The sequence below is a fragment of the Podarcis bocagei genome (assembly GCF_964188305.1).
Source record: "Podarcis bocagei genome assembly, chromosome: 3".
NCBI classification, from domain to species: domain Eukaryota; kingdom Metazoa; phylum Chordata; class Lepidosauria; order Squamata; family Lacertidae; genus Podarcis; species Podarcis bocagei.
The window spans coordinates 56424169-56443066 of record NC_138127.1 but is presented as its reverse complement, the minus strand read 5'-3'; the positions used below and the strand labels follow the sequence as shown (position 1 = coordinate 56443066).

At 40.9% G+C, this 18898-nt stretch overlaps 1 protein-coding gene across 5 annotated transcripts in view; it reads right to left on the bottom strand.

Annotated features, from left to right (window-relative positions):
* The window catches only part of MAP3K4 (mitogen-activated protein kinase kinase kinase 4), a 72953-nt gene that overhangs the window by 28684 nt on the left and 25371 nt on the right, over positions 1–18898 (bottom strand). For all 5 annotated transcript variants that reach the window (XM_081187929.1, XM_081187925.1, XM_081187927.1 and 2 more), the window contains exons 2-4: positions 8535–8722; positions 4546–5921; positions 225–467 (exon numbers count right to left, since the gene is read on the bottom strand). In XM_081187929.1, coding sequence (XP_081044055.1) covers positions 225–467; positions 4546–5916 — 1614 coding nt within the window. In that variant the 5' untranslated portion in view covers positions 5917–5921; positions 8535–8722. The remainder of the gene's footprint in view (positions 1–224; positions 468–4545; positions 5922–8534; positions 8723–18898) is intronic.

Here is an 18898-nt window from a genome sequence, read left to right as displayed (position 1 = left end):
TCTTACTGTAACTTTTGGTAAAGCAATTAGCAGAGAATTATTTGCAAAATGTTAGAATTGTACATAGAATATTGGTCTTCGTTATCTTTTAAGTATCTTTTTATGCTACTGAAAAATATGACCACCAATCTAAATACGTACTACGCATCCCTTCTGTGGAACAATGTAAGACTTATTGCCAAGGACTGGGGAGGGAGGGGGTTAATAAAACACTTTGGGCAAACCTGTTTAATACTCAAGAGAGATGGCTCCCCAGCAGGCTGCTGTTCCAACCTTAATTTGAGGCATTCATGGATAACATTGAGAAGGACTCGGCAAAGAACTAGGAATGCAGGCTCAAAAGATGGCAAATCCATAGACTTCAGCTCTTCCCGTGACACAGTACTGCACTTTTGATCTGAAGAAGGCGGAGAATTTGACAACTGCACGTAATCTGAACTTAAAATAGGATCTGGGTACTCTGAAAACTAACAAAAAAATAGATACTATGTAACAAACAACCTGAAACACTTCCCCCCCTTCAGTTTAATAACTTATAAGGTGTAAATCCACCACCAAACATTGACTTTAAAACAACAACAATCTTGTTCAATCAGGCTTTCCTTTCAGAGCTGTAGAACTATAGTAGTAGATGTTGGTCACAAGCCAGGAGAAATCACACAATTAACTTTGCATGCCCAGCAGGGCGCTTGAGCTTTCTCAAATCAGCATCATGCCATGCTGCTTAGCAAGTCCACTTTTAAGTGAGTGGATTTCAAAAGCAGCTTGTGATGCAGCACAAGCATTGATATTCAAAGCAAAATATATCTGAAGTTCCATGAGGGCACCTCTAAAAAATCTGCATGGACGCGTTGGGATATTTTGTGATAGTTGCGTTTCTCTATGCCATACTGTAAACGTTAAAATGAGCATCGTAATTCCAATCTGCAAACAGTCCTAGTGTTAAAACAATGTCTAAAACACGTGTTAAGTGATTGTACAGCACTACATGCAATATAAAATGTTAATACGCTAAACAAATTACTACCTACATCAATGTGTTAAAAAGCCATTTGCAACAAGTTTGTCCTTCAGCTACTAACTGTAAATTTAAATGTTCATTTTATAAAAATGAGGTGCATTTTATAAAATTGCTCCTCCTTGGATTTTTAGGAAAGGGAAACCCCTGTTAATGTACACATTTCCACTGATATCAGCATTTTAATTGCTTATTACTAAATGGGTTCATCCAAATTAAAAAATGTATACCTGGGGAAGAGATAGTATGCAGTGAATGATTGAATGCACCTCTAAGTGTGACTGGTATTAAGTTTGTGTTCATAGCATCAGTATTATTATTTTATTATTAAATTATTATTATTATTATTATTATTATTTATTATTACCACTACTACTACTGCTAGTATAGTAGTACTACTACATTAGCGTCGTACCTCAGCTCCTGAACACCTTGGGAGTCTAACGTTTCGGCTCTCAAACAATCAAAAAACGGAAGTGACTGTTCCAGTTTTCGAACGTTCTTTTGGAAGCCGCACATCTGATGGGGCTTCCGATTGTCTGCAGGAGCTTCCTGCAGCCAATCAGAAGCCACACTTTGGTTTTTGAACGTTTCAGAAGTCAAAAGGACTTCCGGTACAGATTCTGTCCGATTTCCGAGGTATGACTGTACTACCTATTTTACGCCCAAGGCTATGAAACCAACATGGCAACAGCTCATGTAATAAATAAATGCTCATGTAACTAAACATTCATATAGTCATAGAATTGAAAGGGCAGAATGCTCAAAGTCTTTTTTTTTTTACTTTGCACATCATATTCGATATTATCACATATGAAATTACCATACTTAAGTAGTAAATAACTTTATCAGCATCTCTCTGGAATCAGAAATTTATAATTTTAAACAGACACAGTAAGCCAGTTACATGTAATTATACTAGCCCAAAAATTTAAACATATTAAAGCTGCATTCCTATATACACTTACCTGGGAAGATGTCCCACTGAACTCAATGGGCCTGACTTCTGAGTAGGCATGCATGGGATTGTACTGTAAGTGTCTTAGTTTTCATAAATGCAACATCCAATTTGCTTTTCTTTATACTACCTCAGACACATTTCTGACATTTTGTGCATTTATTATTAGATGACTGCTTCTCATTATAGTATTATTTCAGAAAACAAAATATTTCAGGAATGAACATGCTAAGAAATACACCATTGCCAAAATGTGAACTTCATCCTCCTATATACTAAAATAGATTATTAATTTCTGCAGAGCAAAAAACAGTGCAAAAAGTCTACATCAGTATCTTCTAGAGCAGGGGTTGGTAACCTGTGGCTACCCATATACTGTTGGATTGCAACTCTCACCATCCCTGACAATTGGCTATGATGGCTGGGATTGAAGGGAGTCCAACATCATCTTCTGGACAGCCACAGGTTAGCTGCCTTGTTCTAAAGAAAGATGTCTCCACAATAAAGAAAATTTATCTGGAGTAGACTTCAATATTAAACATCCCTTTACAATGGCTGGTTGTTAAAATTAATAAATAATTAAAGTATTATTATTATTATTATTATTATTATTATTATTATTATTAATATTAATATTCCAATCCTAGCCTCCGAAGTGAGTTAATTTGGAAAATGGAACCAGTCAATGCCTCAATTCTTTTTTACACCTCACTGTTCACCATCGTATTAGATGATGAGACCTTGTTAGATAGGTTTCTTAATATCCCATGAGGTTTCATTTCATAAGACTTAGGATTCTTTATACAACAGCTGAAAGGTATGAACTCTATAAGCAATGATAATGCCATCACTGGGTAGTTAACACAACAGCGATGCTCATCTCTCCACATTCACATTTTAAAAATCTGAGCAGATTAGACAATGGAAAAACTTTCTAGCAGCGATCATTTTGTTAATGGAAAAAACTGCACAGAAAAGTAGCAGAACCTTCTTTGGACAATTTGAGAAAGTAGCTATAGTAGATAATTATGATCAGCAAATCCAGTCTCAAGGCAAGGGTCGTCTTGATGTGCCTTCTAATTTTATTCTACACTGTGGTTATTCAAATTAAAAATGCAATTTGATATACAAAGCACAATAAGGCATCATACCCACATGTATATTTTCAATTCAATTCCCATACAAGGTTTACAGTATAAATTAATATGCTCAAACTCATATATTATAATAAAAGAAAATCCAGTATCTTTAAACCAGACTTTATCTTCTTCAGAACACACATTTGTCCCTGAGCAACCCCCCTCCAAACGCCATGATGAACACAGACATTCTGGTGTAATCTGAATGATACTTCAGTAGCCATGGAAGAGATTGAAAGAATGGGGAGAGTAATGTGGAAGTGATTAAATGGGTTGCCACTCATACTTCATTTGTTGGTACAACCACAAAACCAAGAAGCTGCTATGCACAGCCACATGCATACCATAACTCTCCCCTTCCTAACAATAATGCATGCACCCAATAATGTCCAGCACACTACAGTTACCTTGAAAAGAGTCTTTTATTAGCTAAAGAAGGCTTATTTCAGTGGAGGGAGGGGGAGGGACAAAGATCTCTGAGAGCATGAGGATGCCCATGGGTGTCATGATGTCAACCCATGAAAGAGTGTTGGACTAGAACCAGGGTAAGCCAAATTCAATTCTCCACTCAGGCATGAAAACCATGGCTTGGTGACATTGGGCTGGTCACTGTATCTCAGCCCAACCCACCTCAAAAAAAACATTGAGGATGAATTTAGATGGGTAGGGGAACAACTACACACAACGCCCTGAGCTCCTTGGGCAAAGGGCAGAATATAAACCTAATAAAAAAGGAAATAAGTTATTAAGTTTCATTTCCATGCCAATCCGTATTCTGAAATTCAGAACTGAACAGATTCCAAGCATGCACTACATTTCACTTGGGCTCCAGCAAGGACTCCTATAAGAGCTTTATTTCCCCACACTTCACAAATACAGGAAAGTTTTCTATTTCATTTCTGTGGGGCTGGACCCCTAACTCTGCCATACATTAACCAGTACACAAAGCAACACGTTTTGAAAGTCTAGCCTTCATTTCTAGACTCTGCCCATGACTTTATGGGCGGTAAGTAACAACTATGATCCAAACAAGAAGGGAGGGAAGGAAACTGGACTGAAGATCCACCGATGGGAGAGCCAAGAAGAGAAGCCTTCCTCAGCACTCTGTTCTTTAACAAAGCAGCTTCAAGGAGAGATTGGGCTCAGCACCTCACGCAGCCAACATGGAGCCAGGGCACATGCAAACTTCCAAGGCCAACATGGGAGTTCCACATTGGGTTTTTATATACGATACTTCTCCATTAACACATTGCAGTGATTAAGATGACTCATTAACAAGGCATTGCATATCGCAAAACAACTATGTGCGTATTATACAGAAGAATAGTTTCCAAAGAGAAAATTGAAACAAAGGAACAGTTTCCTGAAAATCTTTTAGCAGCGTGAAGAACCGATTCCCACCCCCCACCCCCATTCCTCCCAGAACCTACCTCCAACTGCTGATCGCTCTTTATCAATGCCATTCGGGCCCTTTGCAAGGAGCCGTGCATTAACTTGTGCAGTCTTAAAATGAGCTTTCGCAACCCCATTTGTTTCAGTGCTTTATCTACAAACGGTCTATAAATAGAGGTCAAACAGTGTCTGCTGCACCCCATCTCACCGCTGCACTCCGTAACAGCCCAGCAGGTTGAGTCGTCCTCAGATTCAAGCCTGTCAAGCTTTCTTGACAAATGGTCCTGTGCCTGAAAGTCAAAATTTGGCTTATTGGCAAAATTATTCTGGATGGCTTGTCTGAGTTCCTCCACACTCTCCTGAGAGATTTGTTCTTCATCTTCACTTTCTTCTGTGCACGCCCCCGAGGTTCCCCTATCGTCCTCCTCCTCCTCATCCTCTGGATCGTTGTCCCTGAATGGACGAGGAGAAGGGATTTCAAACACTGGCCAGCCAATGTCAGAGAGATCCTTGATGCCCAAAACAGTTCCCATAATCCTCAGTTTCTGGTTTAAGTCTTTTGTAATGTTCAACCAGAGACAGAGCGCCTGCACCCTGTCCTGAAAATCCCTCGCAGCATACTTTTCGTAGTCACTTTGAAGGGCCTTCAGAGATGGATAAAGTGCTTCTACGTATTCTAGCAGCTCCATTATCCGCTTTACCTGTTCAAATGAGACCCGCTGGCGATAGAGATGCTCATGGTAGCTAGAGTAGTCCATAGCATTAGCTCCATGAGCTGCTTTACACTGTCCTCCTGATGTACCATTAAGACTAGCGCCACTGCCTAGACAGGAGAGGTTCCCATAGTTCACTTTGAAAGTAAGGATTTCAACAATAATATCTGGGATGGCTTGGCGGGCTGTGTACAGATAGAAGTCTTGGTCGTTAATAGTCCGCCCCGCGTGCCAAGCTTGCAGTTCAAGCCAAATTAATTCATTGGATCGGTTTAACTCAACAGCGGAAGTGCTCTCCTGCCCTTTCTGCTCTTTGTCCTTTTTCTTGGAAACTGAGGTAAGCTTTAACAAAAGCCGCAGGGTTTCAAAGAACTTTAAGCGGTCCGCTGGGTAATCAGTACGAGAAGTCTGGCGTGTAGTTTTGGCTATAGGCACAGGCACAGATACGAGAGGCTTCGCATTGCTGCAGCCAAGGCTGAGGTAAGGCTTATTGAGATCAACATCTGGAATTGACTTTTTTGGCAAGGACCCACCAACCGTGTCCAACATGAATGAGCACTGGACATTTTTCTTGAGATCCCTCTCAGTTGTCCTCAGGGTGGCTCGGATCTTTTTCCCCTGCTTATAGCTGTGCTCTTCAGTGTTCTCAATGGTTTTGGCGTTGTCTTTGTTGGACAGCTGGCTTGGCGAGCTCATCTTCTCTGAAAATTATAAGATAAAATTTTTTTGCACCAAAAGTAAAAAGTTCACTTTTTAAAAAACGCACTCATGCCCTGTTTTCTTTACTCCATTTGTATAATATTCCAGTTCTGTGATGTACTAAACACACATGACACATACTCTCAAAACTTCATATTCTGTTCATATTCATTAGACACCCTTACAATTATTTAAACAGTTCAGAACTCAATGTAACACAAGTGGTTTTAAAATACTGTACCCCATATGTTTTCAAGTTCATTGTCATAAGCAATGTATTAAATCAGTGGCTATCCAACTGGTCTTTAACAACAGCCAGAGGTAAAGTGGCAGAATGTTATTTGTGGCTACAGGTATGGCAACAGCATAGTCATATCCCATGTAATTAAACACTGGTGCCTCAGGGGCTGCATTAAGAAGTTCTCACGGGCTGCATTTGCAAAACTCTGATTTATTAAGTTCCAGTTACCATACAACCACTTCTTCCCATACAGCTTCGACAGCTAAAGATATGAAGAAAACTCTTGTCATGATTGTCAAGGGGCTTCATCTAGGTATCACAAATTATTTCTGGGGTTTCTTGGTTCCCAGGGCTCTTTCTAGGGGCTCAATTTAAACCACAACCAACTCAAATATTCATATTTTCCTGAAGAGTCATGACAGATTTAATAGTAATAACTGACAACCACAGAAAAAAATTCTGGAGCACATTTCACTCCCTGAAATCAAGGCAATGCTGAGTCACTTTGCAACTAAAGGCAGACATAATGATACTGTGGAGCTTTTAAAGTAATAGGTTTAGCTCTGAAACCATGCTAATGGAAACATTCTGTTGTACTAATTGTAATTATGAGAATTGACTTCTCATTATAATTATCTCTTTTGCTGCACATGGCAGCTGGAATGAGTGACTAAGAAGCAATTCTGGGAGCACAAGTCTAATGGAAGGGAGAAGGAGGATTTTTGCTCTCTCCCCCTACCCCCCCCATCCAACCCTGCCCTAACAAGTTTCAAAAAAGAAAATGTTGCATAGAGAATGAGAGTAGTTTTTAGCAACCATTTTTGCACACTTATGCAATAGGGGGATATAATTGTAATAGATCCATTGCCCTCTCACAGAAACTACCAGGCTCTGAGGGTTGGAGAAAACGGCTATAGCAGTTTGCTCCATATTTGAGTTCTATACTACTGGTATGGGGGGGGGTAAAGGTATAATGCTCTCGGGGGCAGGTGGGGGTTTCAGTGCAGTATATGTTCCCATCTCTACCACTTTTCTTCTACTTTCCAGCATCATGAATCTTCTGTACTTCAGGCATTGCTGGGGAAACTTCTGTGCTGCTCTTGCCATGAATCACAAATTACGTACTATACATGTTGTACCTGAACCACTAACCGCTTTAACAGAGGGTGGTGAACTCTCTCTTCCTGTTACATAAAATAAAAAGGAACTAAGTGATATATGTTCAACCTAGTTGGCGAGCAGGTTCAGCATAGTGCCTAAGAGAATGAGCTACAAATCAGAAGTCCCAAGTTCAAATCTTGACCTATTATGGGCTTGCCAGATGGTTGTAGAAAGCCACTCTTTTCAGCCTCAGATCCCATTCATCTATATGGGGATTTAAAAAAATTGACCTACTCTAATCTGTTGTGTTAGGGATGTGGAGTATTCTAAACATTCTGCAGCACTTTATAAATGTAAAGGTACCCCTGCCCGTACGGGCCAGTCTTGCCAGACTCTAGGGTTGTGCGGTCATCTCACTCTATAGGCCGGGAGCCGGCGCCGTCCGCAGACACTTCCAGGTCACGTGGCCAGCGTGACATCGCTGCTCTGGCGAGCCAGAGCCACACACGGAAATGCCGTTTACCTTCCTGCTAGTAAGCGGTCCCTATTTATCTACTTGCACCCGGGGGTGCTTTCGAACTGCTAGGTTGGCAGGCGCTGGGACCGAGCAGCGGGAGCTCACCCCGCCACGGGGATTCGAACCGCCGACCATGCACTTTATAAATGTTAACAATTAGTATGGTAACAATGAAACAGCAGCATAAACTAAATGGACTTCCTATATTCACAGAATGCAGCTATTTTACACGAAAAATGCTAACTAGCATGCTGTACTGTTTGTGAGCTACATTAGTATGAGCAGTAATGTGAGATTTGGGCAGAATCATTAATATCATCAGCACAGCACAGAAAAATAAATATCTGTCAATACTAATGTTGTGCATATGGGTGCACACAATGGCAATGAAGGGTGTTCTGATAATCTTCCTGTATGATTTCTTGGAGAAAGCACCTGCATTATTGCTACAAAACTCTGTAGAAAAAATGATTTATCTAATCCTCAGGGGAGCAGTGAGACACATTTGTCCCACAGGATATACAGGTGACTATATTCAAGGCTCCTCTCTTAGCCACTATCAGAGTTATTAATAGGGGAGGAGTCATAGCACAGTAGTTGGCAATCCATGTTTTTCCCAGTTAAATCCTTCTGGAAGGAGCACTGGAGAGGCACTGCCAGTCAGAGTAGACAACATTGGGCTAGACTGGCCAACTTTGAGCCCTCTAGCTGTTTTGGGCTACAACTTCTATCCTTTCCAGCGTACCACACACATACCTCTTAAAAAGCGGCCGGTAGGTCTCCCAACGCTATTTTTCAGATGCTTCGTTGACGAGCGCTTATTCTGCCGTGGTGTGCTAGGAGGAGAGGTTCCATAGGAAGTTTCAGCATTTTCTTCATCAGACAAGTCCTCAGGATCAGATTCGGAGATCCTGCCAGAGACATCTTCAGACTTACTGTCTTGCCTAAGTAGCAAAAGGAATTGAGATATAGAGGTCAGTTTAGAAAAGGCAACCCATTAGTGTGTCTCCACCCTATCATTGTGAACTTTCTGTACACTTGCCACTCCCATGTGACATACAGCAGCTCTCCCAACAATGCAGCTCCCCACCTCCACCCCAGCTTCTCTGTCTGAAGTTGGAAAAGGAAAAAGAAAAAAGAAAAAAATCCTCCCCCACTTACCAGCAAACAAAAAGCTAGAAGTGGTAATATTCCTAGAATAGCATGGTAAGGTACCCTGTATACTCTTGTGCCCATAAAATAATAAAGGTCACAGATTTCCTTAGCACAAGGCAAACACAAAAGGATTAGAATTGCATTAAATGCCTAGGAATGAAGGTAAGCACATCTCTCTGCATATGAATGTCATGCGCTCCCAAATCCTTCGTGGGACACCAATTTCCATGCACATACACGCTCACATGCCCCTTGCTTGGCTGGCAAGGTAACAGGGTAACAGATACTCCATTATGGAAGTATCTAGCCTCACACACCAGACATTTTGAGGGTCAGAAGCTACCCCATCTGATTAGCTAATGCAGTGTTTCCCAACCGGGGGCCACATGCCCCCCCCCCCCCGATATTCCAAGGAGGCCCTAGGTGAAAACCAAGTAGGCTAGGCGGCCACAGAAGGAAGTGAGAAGTGAATTTTAAAAATGATTTTAAAAAAAATCATGATGGCTGGCTATCTGCTTGGCCAAGCGCAAGAGGGTAAGGGGGCGGCCCACCAGGGACCAACACTCCTTTTTGCCATGTGTGTTTTCTTGGAGCAGTCGTGGTTTGTTTCTGGTGGGAGAGGGTAGTCGCTGAGGCTCCCGTTTTGACCTGTAGAGCCCGCAATCCAGAACCTTCAGGTGACCTGGGGTGGGGCTGAGTGAGCCAGAGATGCTCGTTGCTGCCGCCAGTGCTGGGCCTGGTGGCAGCCTGGGCCTAACTCTGCAAGGCGGGTGCAATTCACCCCAGCACCTAGCAGATCAGGGTCTTCAGATGTTGCAGAGTGGGTGCAGGGCCTGTCTGCATTGTTGGCCTGGCTCTGCAAGGCGCAGGATGAAATCCACCCCAGCGCCTAGCTGAGCGGGGTCGTCTGATGCTACTGTCTACTCTGAGTTCAGTGGGCCTTACTCCCAGGTAAGGGTGTGGGGGGCTATAGTATTTTATCTAGGCAGCCAGGGCTCCTCCAGATGACAAATCTTTTTGCACCAGGTCAGTGAGGATCACTTGCTTTTAAAAATTCTCCCACATATACAGAACTCCCTGTGCACCTTTTGGACATTATCTATAGGTTTCCCCCTCCATGTCAAATAACTGGGGTCAAATAAGTGTTGTTTACTTTTTACAATACATGGAAGATGGATCTTGGGGGGATCTTGACTCTCCTTCCTTGGAGGTTTCAAAGCAGAGGTTGCATGACCATCTGTCATGGATGAGTTTAGCTGAGTTTCCTACATTGCAAGGGGTTGCACTAGAAAGATGACCCTTAGGGTCCCTTTTCAGATCTATGATTCTATGTTTTCTGCTTCAACAATATTTCATTATGTTCCTATCATTCTACTCAACTGTATTTTGCATAAATTATAATAATTATAAATAAAAGATGTTCTATTTACAAACAAAACATTTAAATAACTATCTGTCTACCGGTAGGAGGGGGCCTGGGCATAGCTAGGATTTTTGTTAGGGGGGCAGAACCTCATATTTGTATTGACTTTTACTTATTGGGGGGGCAGCTGCCCACTGCCCCCCCCCTGGCTACCATAAGTCTGGGGCGGGGGCACAGGAACGAAACAAGGTCGGAAGGGGACCACAGCTGGAAATAGGTTGGAAAAACACTGAGCTAATGAGATAGAACCGCTACCATGGAGAACAGCCACCCAGAGGCAGAACACTCACTTTCCATGCAGGAAGTCATAGCTCCTGCTCCCTGCATCTCCAGAAAAGGCAACATATGGAAGCAGGCTTGGAAGAAATGTCTACCTGAGAAACTAAAGAGCTGCTGCATTATCAACATAAATAATACTGAGCTCAACTGACTAACACTCTTGAGTCATTATAAGGCAGCTTTTTATGTGCTGCCCCCTCCTGCCTTTCTTTGTGTACAGTGGTGCCTCGCAAGACGAAATTAATCCGTTCCGCGAGTCTCTTTGTCTTGCGGTTTTTTCGTCTTGCGAAGCACGGCTATTAGCGGCTTAGCGGCTATTAACAGCTTAGCGGCTATTAACGGCTTAGCGGCTTTAAGAAAAAGGAAACAAACTCGCAAGAACTCGCAAGACGTTTCGTCTTGCGAAGCAAGCCCATAGGGGAATTCGTCTTGCGGAACAACTCAAAAAACGGAAAACTCTTTCGTCTTGTGCGTTTTTCGTCTTGCGAGACATTCGTCTTGCGAGGTACCACTGTACTAGAGTGGGAAGTACAGCTTTTGAAATCTCACTGAGATGTAGATGGGAAACAAGGAGCAATACTTCAGAAGGACTAGAAACTTTGGGAGGATATACATCAAAATCAGCCTTTCTGGTTTACAAAACTTGTATGCACCTAGTTGTGAAAGGGATGGCAAACTAATCCACCGACGCCATTAAACCTTCCAGGAACTTTCTTAAATGCTAATGATAGCTTTCTTTCACTTACATGCAACAGGAAACAAAGGTCAGTAAAACAAAGAGCACTGCTCTATTTGATCCTGGGACAAAGCTTTCAGACATGACTTCTCCAAACCACAAATAAATGCAAACACAAACAACTCCAGCTATAAGGCAGACAGATACCATCTCAAGATCTGGCTCACAAAGTTTCTGTGTGTCAAAATTTTGTTTTACTATTTTGAAAAATCACTTTGAAGCAGACAAGGGCAGCATGTGATGATTAGGGAGCACAAGAATGTTTGGAAAGATGCTTTATTATGTTAACAGTCTAGAAATCTGGGCTGCAATGTTGTTAACTGGGGCTAGATGTTTTGAATTATGTCAGTTGCTTTGTAACTACACTGGATTCCAGTCATTTTCCAGAACCAGCTCAGAGTGTTGGCTTTGACCTTAAAAAACCTCAGCAGTTTTCAGCCAGGTTACATGAAAGGTCCCTTCCTCTCACAGGTTCCTACACAAACCTTGAAGTCATTGTCAGAGGCCACCATCAAGCGAGAGCTGGCCTTTCAAAACTGATTTTGGCTTTTTGAAGTTTTAAGACCTGTCTGTGCTTTAATTTTATTGCTTTATCTGTGCTGTGGTTTCTTTTATGTTGTAGTCGCATTTTTACTGCATTTTAACCCATATAAATTATGCAGCCCGGAGAACTTTGGTAATGAGGTAGCATAGCATTACTATAAATAAATAAAATAAATCATACTTCACTTCATACTTAACCAACATGTTCCGATCTACAGTTTCTAACAATTTGCCTGAAATCACTTATATTTTTCATGTTCACTTCCGCAGACTTAAAACCTCACCCACAACAACCAAGCTAAATTGCAGCCCTGTTTATAGACTTGAATTGATTATGCGTTTACCAGAGTCAGCGCTGTCCACATTTGAGAATCAAATTCATGATAGAACACTATCTAGAATTCATATTATTGTCAACTTGCCACGTAAACGCATTCTGCATTAAGTTTCACTTCTGTCATGTTTCATTTGATTTAGCACTCTCAAGAGAATAGCTTAGAACTGAGTCACTTCCTAGCCTCATTATGTATTTAACCCAAAGGAAAGAATTTGGTTGCATGGTATTATTATTATTATTATTATTATTATTATTATTATTATTATTATTATTATTTATTATGCTTAATTGTGTCTCTCATACCTTGGTGTTCTGATAGCTTTCTCAATACCCTGGCAGGATCCAAGATACAGTGGTACCTCAGGTTACAGACGCTTCAGGTTACAGACTCCACTAACCCAGAAATAGTGTTTCAGGTTAAGAACTTTGTTTCAGGATAAGAACAGAAATCGTGCTCCGGCGGCGCAGCAGCAGCAGGAGGCCCCATTAGCTAAAGTAGTCTTCAGGTTAAGAACAGTTTCAGGTTAAGAACGGACCTCCGGAACAAATTAAGTTCTTAACCCGAGGTACCACTGTACTCATGTTCATTTTAAAATACCTGGTTCTTCTTCTTTTTAAACTCTAGATAGCTAATTGTCAATTCATTTTTGGCCCAGCTTTTAACATTTATTTATTACTTAGAAGACTTTATAAACTGCTCAGGAAAAGAATCCTTGCAGAGTTACTTAACTAAGCTTCAACATGCATTTATATGTATTTATTCCTTTTTGGATATCAGTTTATGAAAATTAAGCACTCCATTGTCTTCTCTCCAGGGACAAATGGGTGGGGTATAGTAGTAGTAGTAGTAGTAGTAGTAGTAGTAATAATAATAATAATAATAATAATAATAATAATAATAATAATAATAATAATAATAGTATTTATGAATAAAAAGTAAAAGGATTTACACTACTTGTCGTAACTGGCAAATTACAATCTGTGCATCTTCTTGTAGCTTCATGCTACCTTCAGTAGTTTCCCCGATAACAAAATCAACACAAGACAATGGGGAAGCTACAGTAATAGCTGCATTAAGAATGACATATTTCTATGACAACACACTGTTCCTACTGTCACTGCAGGCTACCAGATTAGCTGCAGCAATTTCAGCAAGGACAGCAGAAGCTGATATTTAGATGGAGTGGCCCTGTTCCCCTACTGCACCTGTTGTGGCTGTGAGATGAGAGAACCTATGAGCACGGCTACAGCCCCAGAGCTGCTGGTGCCACAGCTGAAGCAAAAGATATAAGAGTTACCGAACTGTGCAGCATCAGCATCAGAGCTAATCCTATGATAACAGAAGTTAAAACAAGCTTTCACTGCTGAGACAAAGTGCTACAAAAATATGCCAGCTTCTCAATTTACAGCTGCAGCGAGTGCTAAAGGAAAAATAAAAGACTAGGTGTACTTGAGTTCAAATTTTGGGTAGGTGCAGAATTTTACAAGAGACAAGAAATATGAATTCTATATAAAAAGGACAATATGGTAACTGAGCCTTTCTCTACAGATCTTAAAGACAAAATAAAGGTGTAACTCCCCCCCCCCAAAAAAATAGAAAACTAGATGTCAGAGGCATAATTCGAAGAAGGGGGGGAATCCTTACACTTGTGCTTTTGTTTACGAGGAGAAATACATGCAAAAAATGTTATCTTTTATAATACCTTCTGGGTTATATTACAATGCATCCTACCAAGGGAGTAAGGCAATCTTAACCCCTAATTTGCTCAGCTGAAGGGGGTGGAGATGTCCAACCACCTGGCTGCACTGAGCTCCACTGGGTTCTGTTGGCAGGAGGCCTCCACTGCTACAGAGGTCCACAATGCATCCGCAAAAAGCATGGGTAGGCAGAGCTTGGCAGAAAACCCAAAAAACGAGGCATTTTGACGAGTAGAGCTAGGTCGGTCAAGATCTGCTGGATCCTGAGTTGGTCTATGTAATGATGATGGGCATGGAGCTAGTACAGTGAAAATCATCTTTTTCATGGCCATGGCCCTCATTACCCTTCACTCGGGTTGGGGCAAGCAGAAGGGTTACACTACATGGGGCTACCTTTGAAGGTGACCTGGAAACTAATCCAGAATGCAGCAGCTAAACTGGTGACCACATAACACCGGTCCTGAAAGACCTACATTGGCTCCTGGTACGTTTCCAAGCACAATTCAAAATGCTGGTGCTGACCTCTAAAGCCCTAAACGGCCTCGGCCCAGTATACCTGAAGGAGCATCTCTACTGTCGTTTCTGCCAGGACACTGAGGTCCAGCTCCGAGGGCCTTCTAGCGGTTCCCTCACTGTGAGAAGCCAAGTTACAGGGAACCAGGCAGAGGGCTTTTTCGGTAGTGGCACCTGCCCAGTGGAACGCCCTCCCATCAGATGTCAAGGAAATAAACAGCTATCTGACTTTTAGAAGACATCTGAAGGCATCCCTGTTTAGGGAAGTTTTTAGTGTTTGATGTTTTATTGTGTTTTTAATATTCTGTTGGGAGTCGGCCAGAGTGGCTGGGGAAACCCAACCAGATGGGCAGAGTATAAATAATAAATTATTATTATTATCATTATTACTACAGATACAGTGGTTCATCTGTCACTCCATTCAGTCTGCTCCTAGTTATCTTTGATAAAGCTAACCTTACTCTGTAATGTTTCCAATTAAAAAGAGTATTCTAGACCAAGAAAAGCCAGAGCTGAAATGTTTGGAGAGTATTTAGATCAGCATTAACGGTTTATTAGATTTGATGAGGTAATTAATTTAGTACGAAAATCTTAAGACTTTATTGTAATATCACCAGCACGTAATTGATAATCTCTGCAAAATACCACTGCTGACATTTAAAATATCACTCAGTCTAAGCCAAGAGAATTGGATAAAAGAGCAAGTGCTTATTTTATGCCTGAGAAAAAAAGAACTGACTTTTAATGTCATCATCTGTCAGGCTAATGAAGGAAGAATAATCCTCTCCTCTGTCACGATGAAGTCAACTCAGAAGAGATAAGAATGTTTATTTGTGTGAAATATATTTACAACTTAGAAAATAAAGGTGACAGTTCTAAAGGAAATAGAGTACAAAATGAGAATTAGCAAATTTATTTCATTTCAGATTCTGGCTGTTCCCCATAGCAGGTAAAAAAAAAAGGAATCAGGTGATTACCAAAGTTAAGGACCAAAAAGGTAAGACTGACTACCTACTATTGCATAATTCTGATTCTTAAGCATAACAACTGTGAAAACTTGAAAATAGTTCCTATGTATAGCACCATGTAGCTAGTCTCTTCCTCTCCCATAGCCTTCTTTAAAGAATCATTTATAGGATGAGCAGAGTCAGTGATGGAGATGTGAATGCCCAAATGGGAGATATTTTGAGGAAATTATTGCTTAAACAGTACAACCAACTCAACAACACTTGTTTAAATATGTCAGAAACAAGAGCTTTAAGTAAGCAACTGGACTGTAAGATGATAAATGCAATTCAAGAATGACAGAAAAATTGCAGAGAAAGTGAAATAATTATTTGCATCCCACTTCACTCCAAAGGAATAGGAAAGATACCCATGATTGAGCAGATGTTATCAGTCAAACAGATGTGAAGCTCTAGGGCTCATCAACAAATTAAGTATTATATCACCATATCTAGACAGTAGCTATTAAAGATTAAAGAACTAACATGTGAAATTGTTGGTCAAATGGAACTACTTATTTTAAGCATTTATATTGCACCATCAAGGCCAGGTACGTACAACACAAACCAACCAATATAAAAATATATAGAATCAAGTCATCAAAACAAGCAGAGGCTGCTAAAATAATAAGCTAGGACACTTAAAATGCCTAGGTAAGCAGAGAAAACCAAAATGATGCCTATGTCAGCACCTGCCTTGCTTATAAAGGGGAGGATACTGCATAAGTAAAGCAGCACCATGTTTTGAAACCCTCAAAACTGACAGATGGAAAAAGGATATTAGATATACTGGGAGTACAGTAGTCATTAATGACCTGCAGCAGAAGTAAAGCCAGTAAAAATATATACTTTCTCCCGGGGGAGCGGGAAGTTGGAGGAAAAAGAAATTTGCTCTAGTTTGTGACATGAGCAGAATTTGTAAAATACTTAAGTACTTAGCAGCCTTCTGTGGTTCTGAGATCACCAGCTAGTCAAATAAAACCCTTTAGCATTTCTGGCAGCTCTTCATGTTCTCACAATCGAAGAATGTAATCAGAACTCTTGGTTCTCTGTAACTGGCAAGATCAGAAACTGAAAAATATATTTGTTTCTCCATATTCGAGTATCAAACTTTAGTACGACATACAAAAGATTTAATATTCTGAGACAACCTAACTTGAAATTGATGGAAAAACTAGTAAGGGCTTTTAAAATTCTATCTAAAAAAACCAAGAGACGTGCATCCATGTCACCACCCCCAATTTTTATACCATTAATCTTACAGGATGCATGAACAATGATTGACCAACTACCGTATTTTTCTGTAAGACTAGCCCCCCCCTAAAAAATAATGTCAAAAACTAGGGGGGGTCTTATACACGGATATATCTCCCCCTTTTCTTAAATCTGAGTCCCCCCAAGGGGGGCATCTTATAGGCAGAAAAATACGGTAATTTATAACTACAAATCCTGCTCAAAAGACTGTATCAACTAGCTATCCACAAAACTTCAAAAATAGGAGTGTTAACATCAGAAGAAGAGGAGTTTGGATTTGATATCCCGCCTTTCACTCCCTTTAAGGAGTCTCAAAGCGGCTAACATTCTCCTTTCCCTTCCTCCCCCACAACAAACACTCTGTGAGGTGAGTGGGGCTGAGAGACTTCAAAGAAGTGTGACTGGCCCAAGGTCACCCAGCAGCTGCATGTGGAGGAGCGGAGACGCGAACCCGGTTCCCCAGATTACGAGACTACCACTCTTAACCACTACACCACACTGGCTCTCCTAATGTTAATGGCATTAACCATTAATGGCAAGAGCAGTAGCAGAACTAATGGCTGCATCTAAGCACTTTTACCTCCTAAGCCTCTTGATGACATTGCCTAAAAGCTGACAGTGGTGATTTGGTATTTGTGCCCCTCTGTAGCATACCCATGTTTCCCCAAATCAGATATTCTGAACTTTTATTGCCCATCCAACAATGACCCACATTCTATATAAGGTAGGGAAATAGTTCTACACAGGAACAACACTTTTCTTTTTCATAATATTTTTTGTATTTTCCCCCAACTTTCTACAAACATTCCAAAACTGTAAACTAATCACTATGCAGATTGTTCATGACATATTAGCTTCTCAAATCCAGACTCCCTATGCACTTACGGAATTACCTATATCACAATTTTTTTATTCCATTCACACTGCCTCCTTTAGCTTAGACTCTAAAAGTATTGTACAGTTGTGCCTCAGAGGTCGAACAGAATCGATTCCAGAAGCCCTTTCGACTTCCAAAACATTCGAAAACCAAAGCACAGCTTCTGATGGAAGCTCCTGCAGCCAAACGGAAGCCGTGGAAGCCCTGTCAGACGTTCAGCTTCCAAAGGAACATTCGAAAACCAGAAAACTCACTTCCGGTTTTTGATTGTTTGGGAGCCGGAACATTCTGACTCCCAAGGCATTCTGGAGCCGAGGTACAACTGAATTAACGAGTGGGACCTGCAATAAAATATTGAAGTGTAGAGTATTTCTGTTCACTGTTCCAGACCTACAAGATACTCCATTTAGCTGAAATCTGAATAGTTTTATATTTTGCATGAAGACTGGGTGGATAGTTCAGTTTTAGCGTTGATAAATAATTACAACAGAATAAAATGCATCTATTTTCTCAGTACTAATAGTTTGAAAATACAGGCCCTCTAACTAGAGGCAATTGACATTTCTTTGTTCATATGGCAAAGGGCTTACAAAGTGACTCAGTTCAGATGCAACACCAAATAATGTATTGTCAATACATGAATGAGTGCTGTTAAACTCCCCAATTTCCCTGTGCCCTCCTTATCTTCCCAGTTTCACATTTGCTATTACACCTGAACAACAACACTAGTTTGCACAATCCAATGATTGCCTACTTACAGAATTGGAAATGATATCTGAACTGTGGTTGCCATTTCTGAGTTAAGATGTACTGTGGTTTGAATCATATAATTGTAGGGTTGGAAGACACCCTGAGCGTCACCTAATCCAACTCCTAGTCCAACGCAGGAAACTCAACTGAAGAATCCATGACAAATGGCTGTCCAACCTCTGCTTAAAAACCTCCAAGGAAGGACAGCCCACAACCTCCCAAGGGCGTCTGTTCCACTGTCAAACAGCTCTTACCGTCAGAAAGTTTTTCTGTATGTTTAGTCAAAATCTCCTTTCTTGTAACTCGAAGCTATTGGTTTGGGTCCTATAATCCAGAGCAGGAGAAAAACAAGCTTGCTCCATCATTCATGTGACAGCTCTTTAGATACCTGAAAATGGCTCTTATCTCCCCTCAGTCTCCTCTTTTCCAGGCTAAACATGCCAAGCTCTCTCAACCATTCCTCATAAGGCTTGGTTTCCAGATCATTGCTTCATCATCCTGGTTACCCCTCCTCTGCTCACATTTTTTTGCTTTAAGTCTTAACCAAGTCA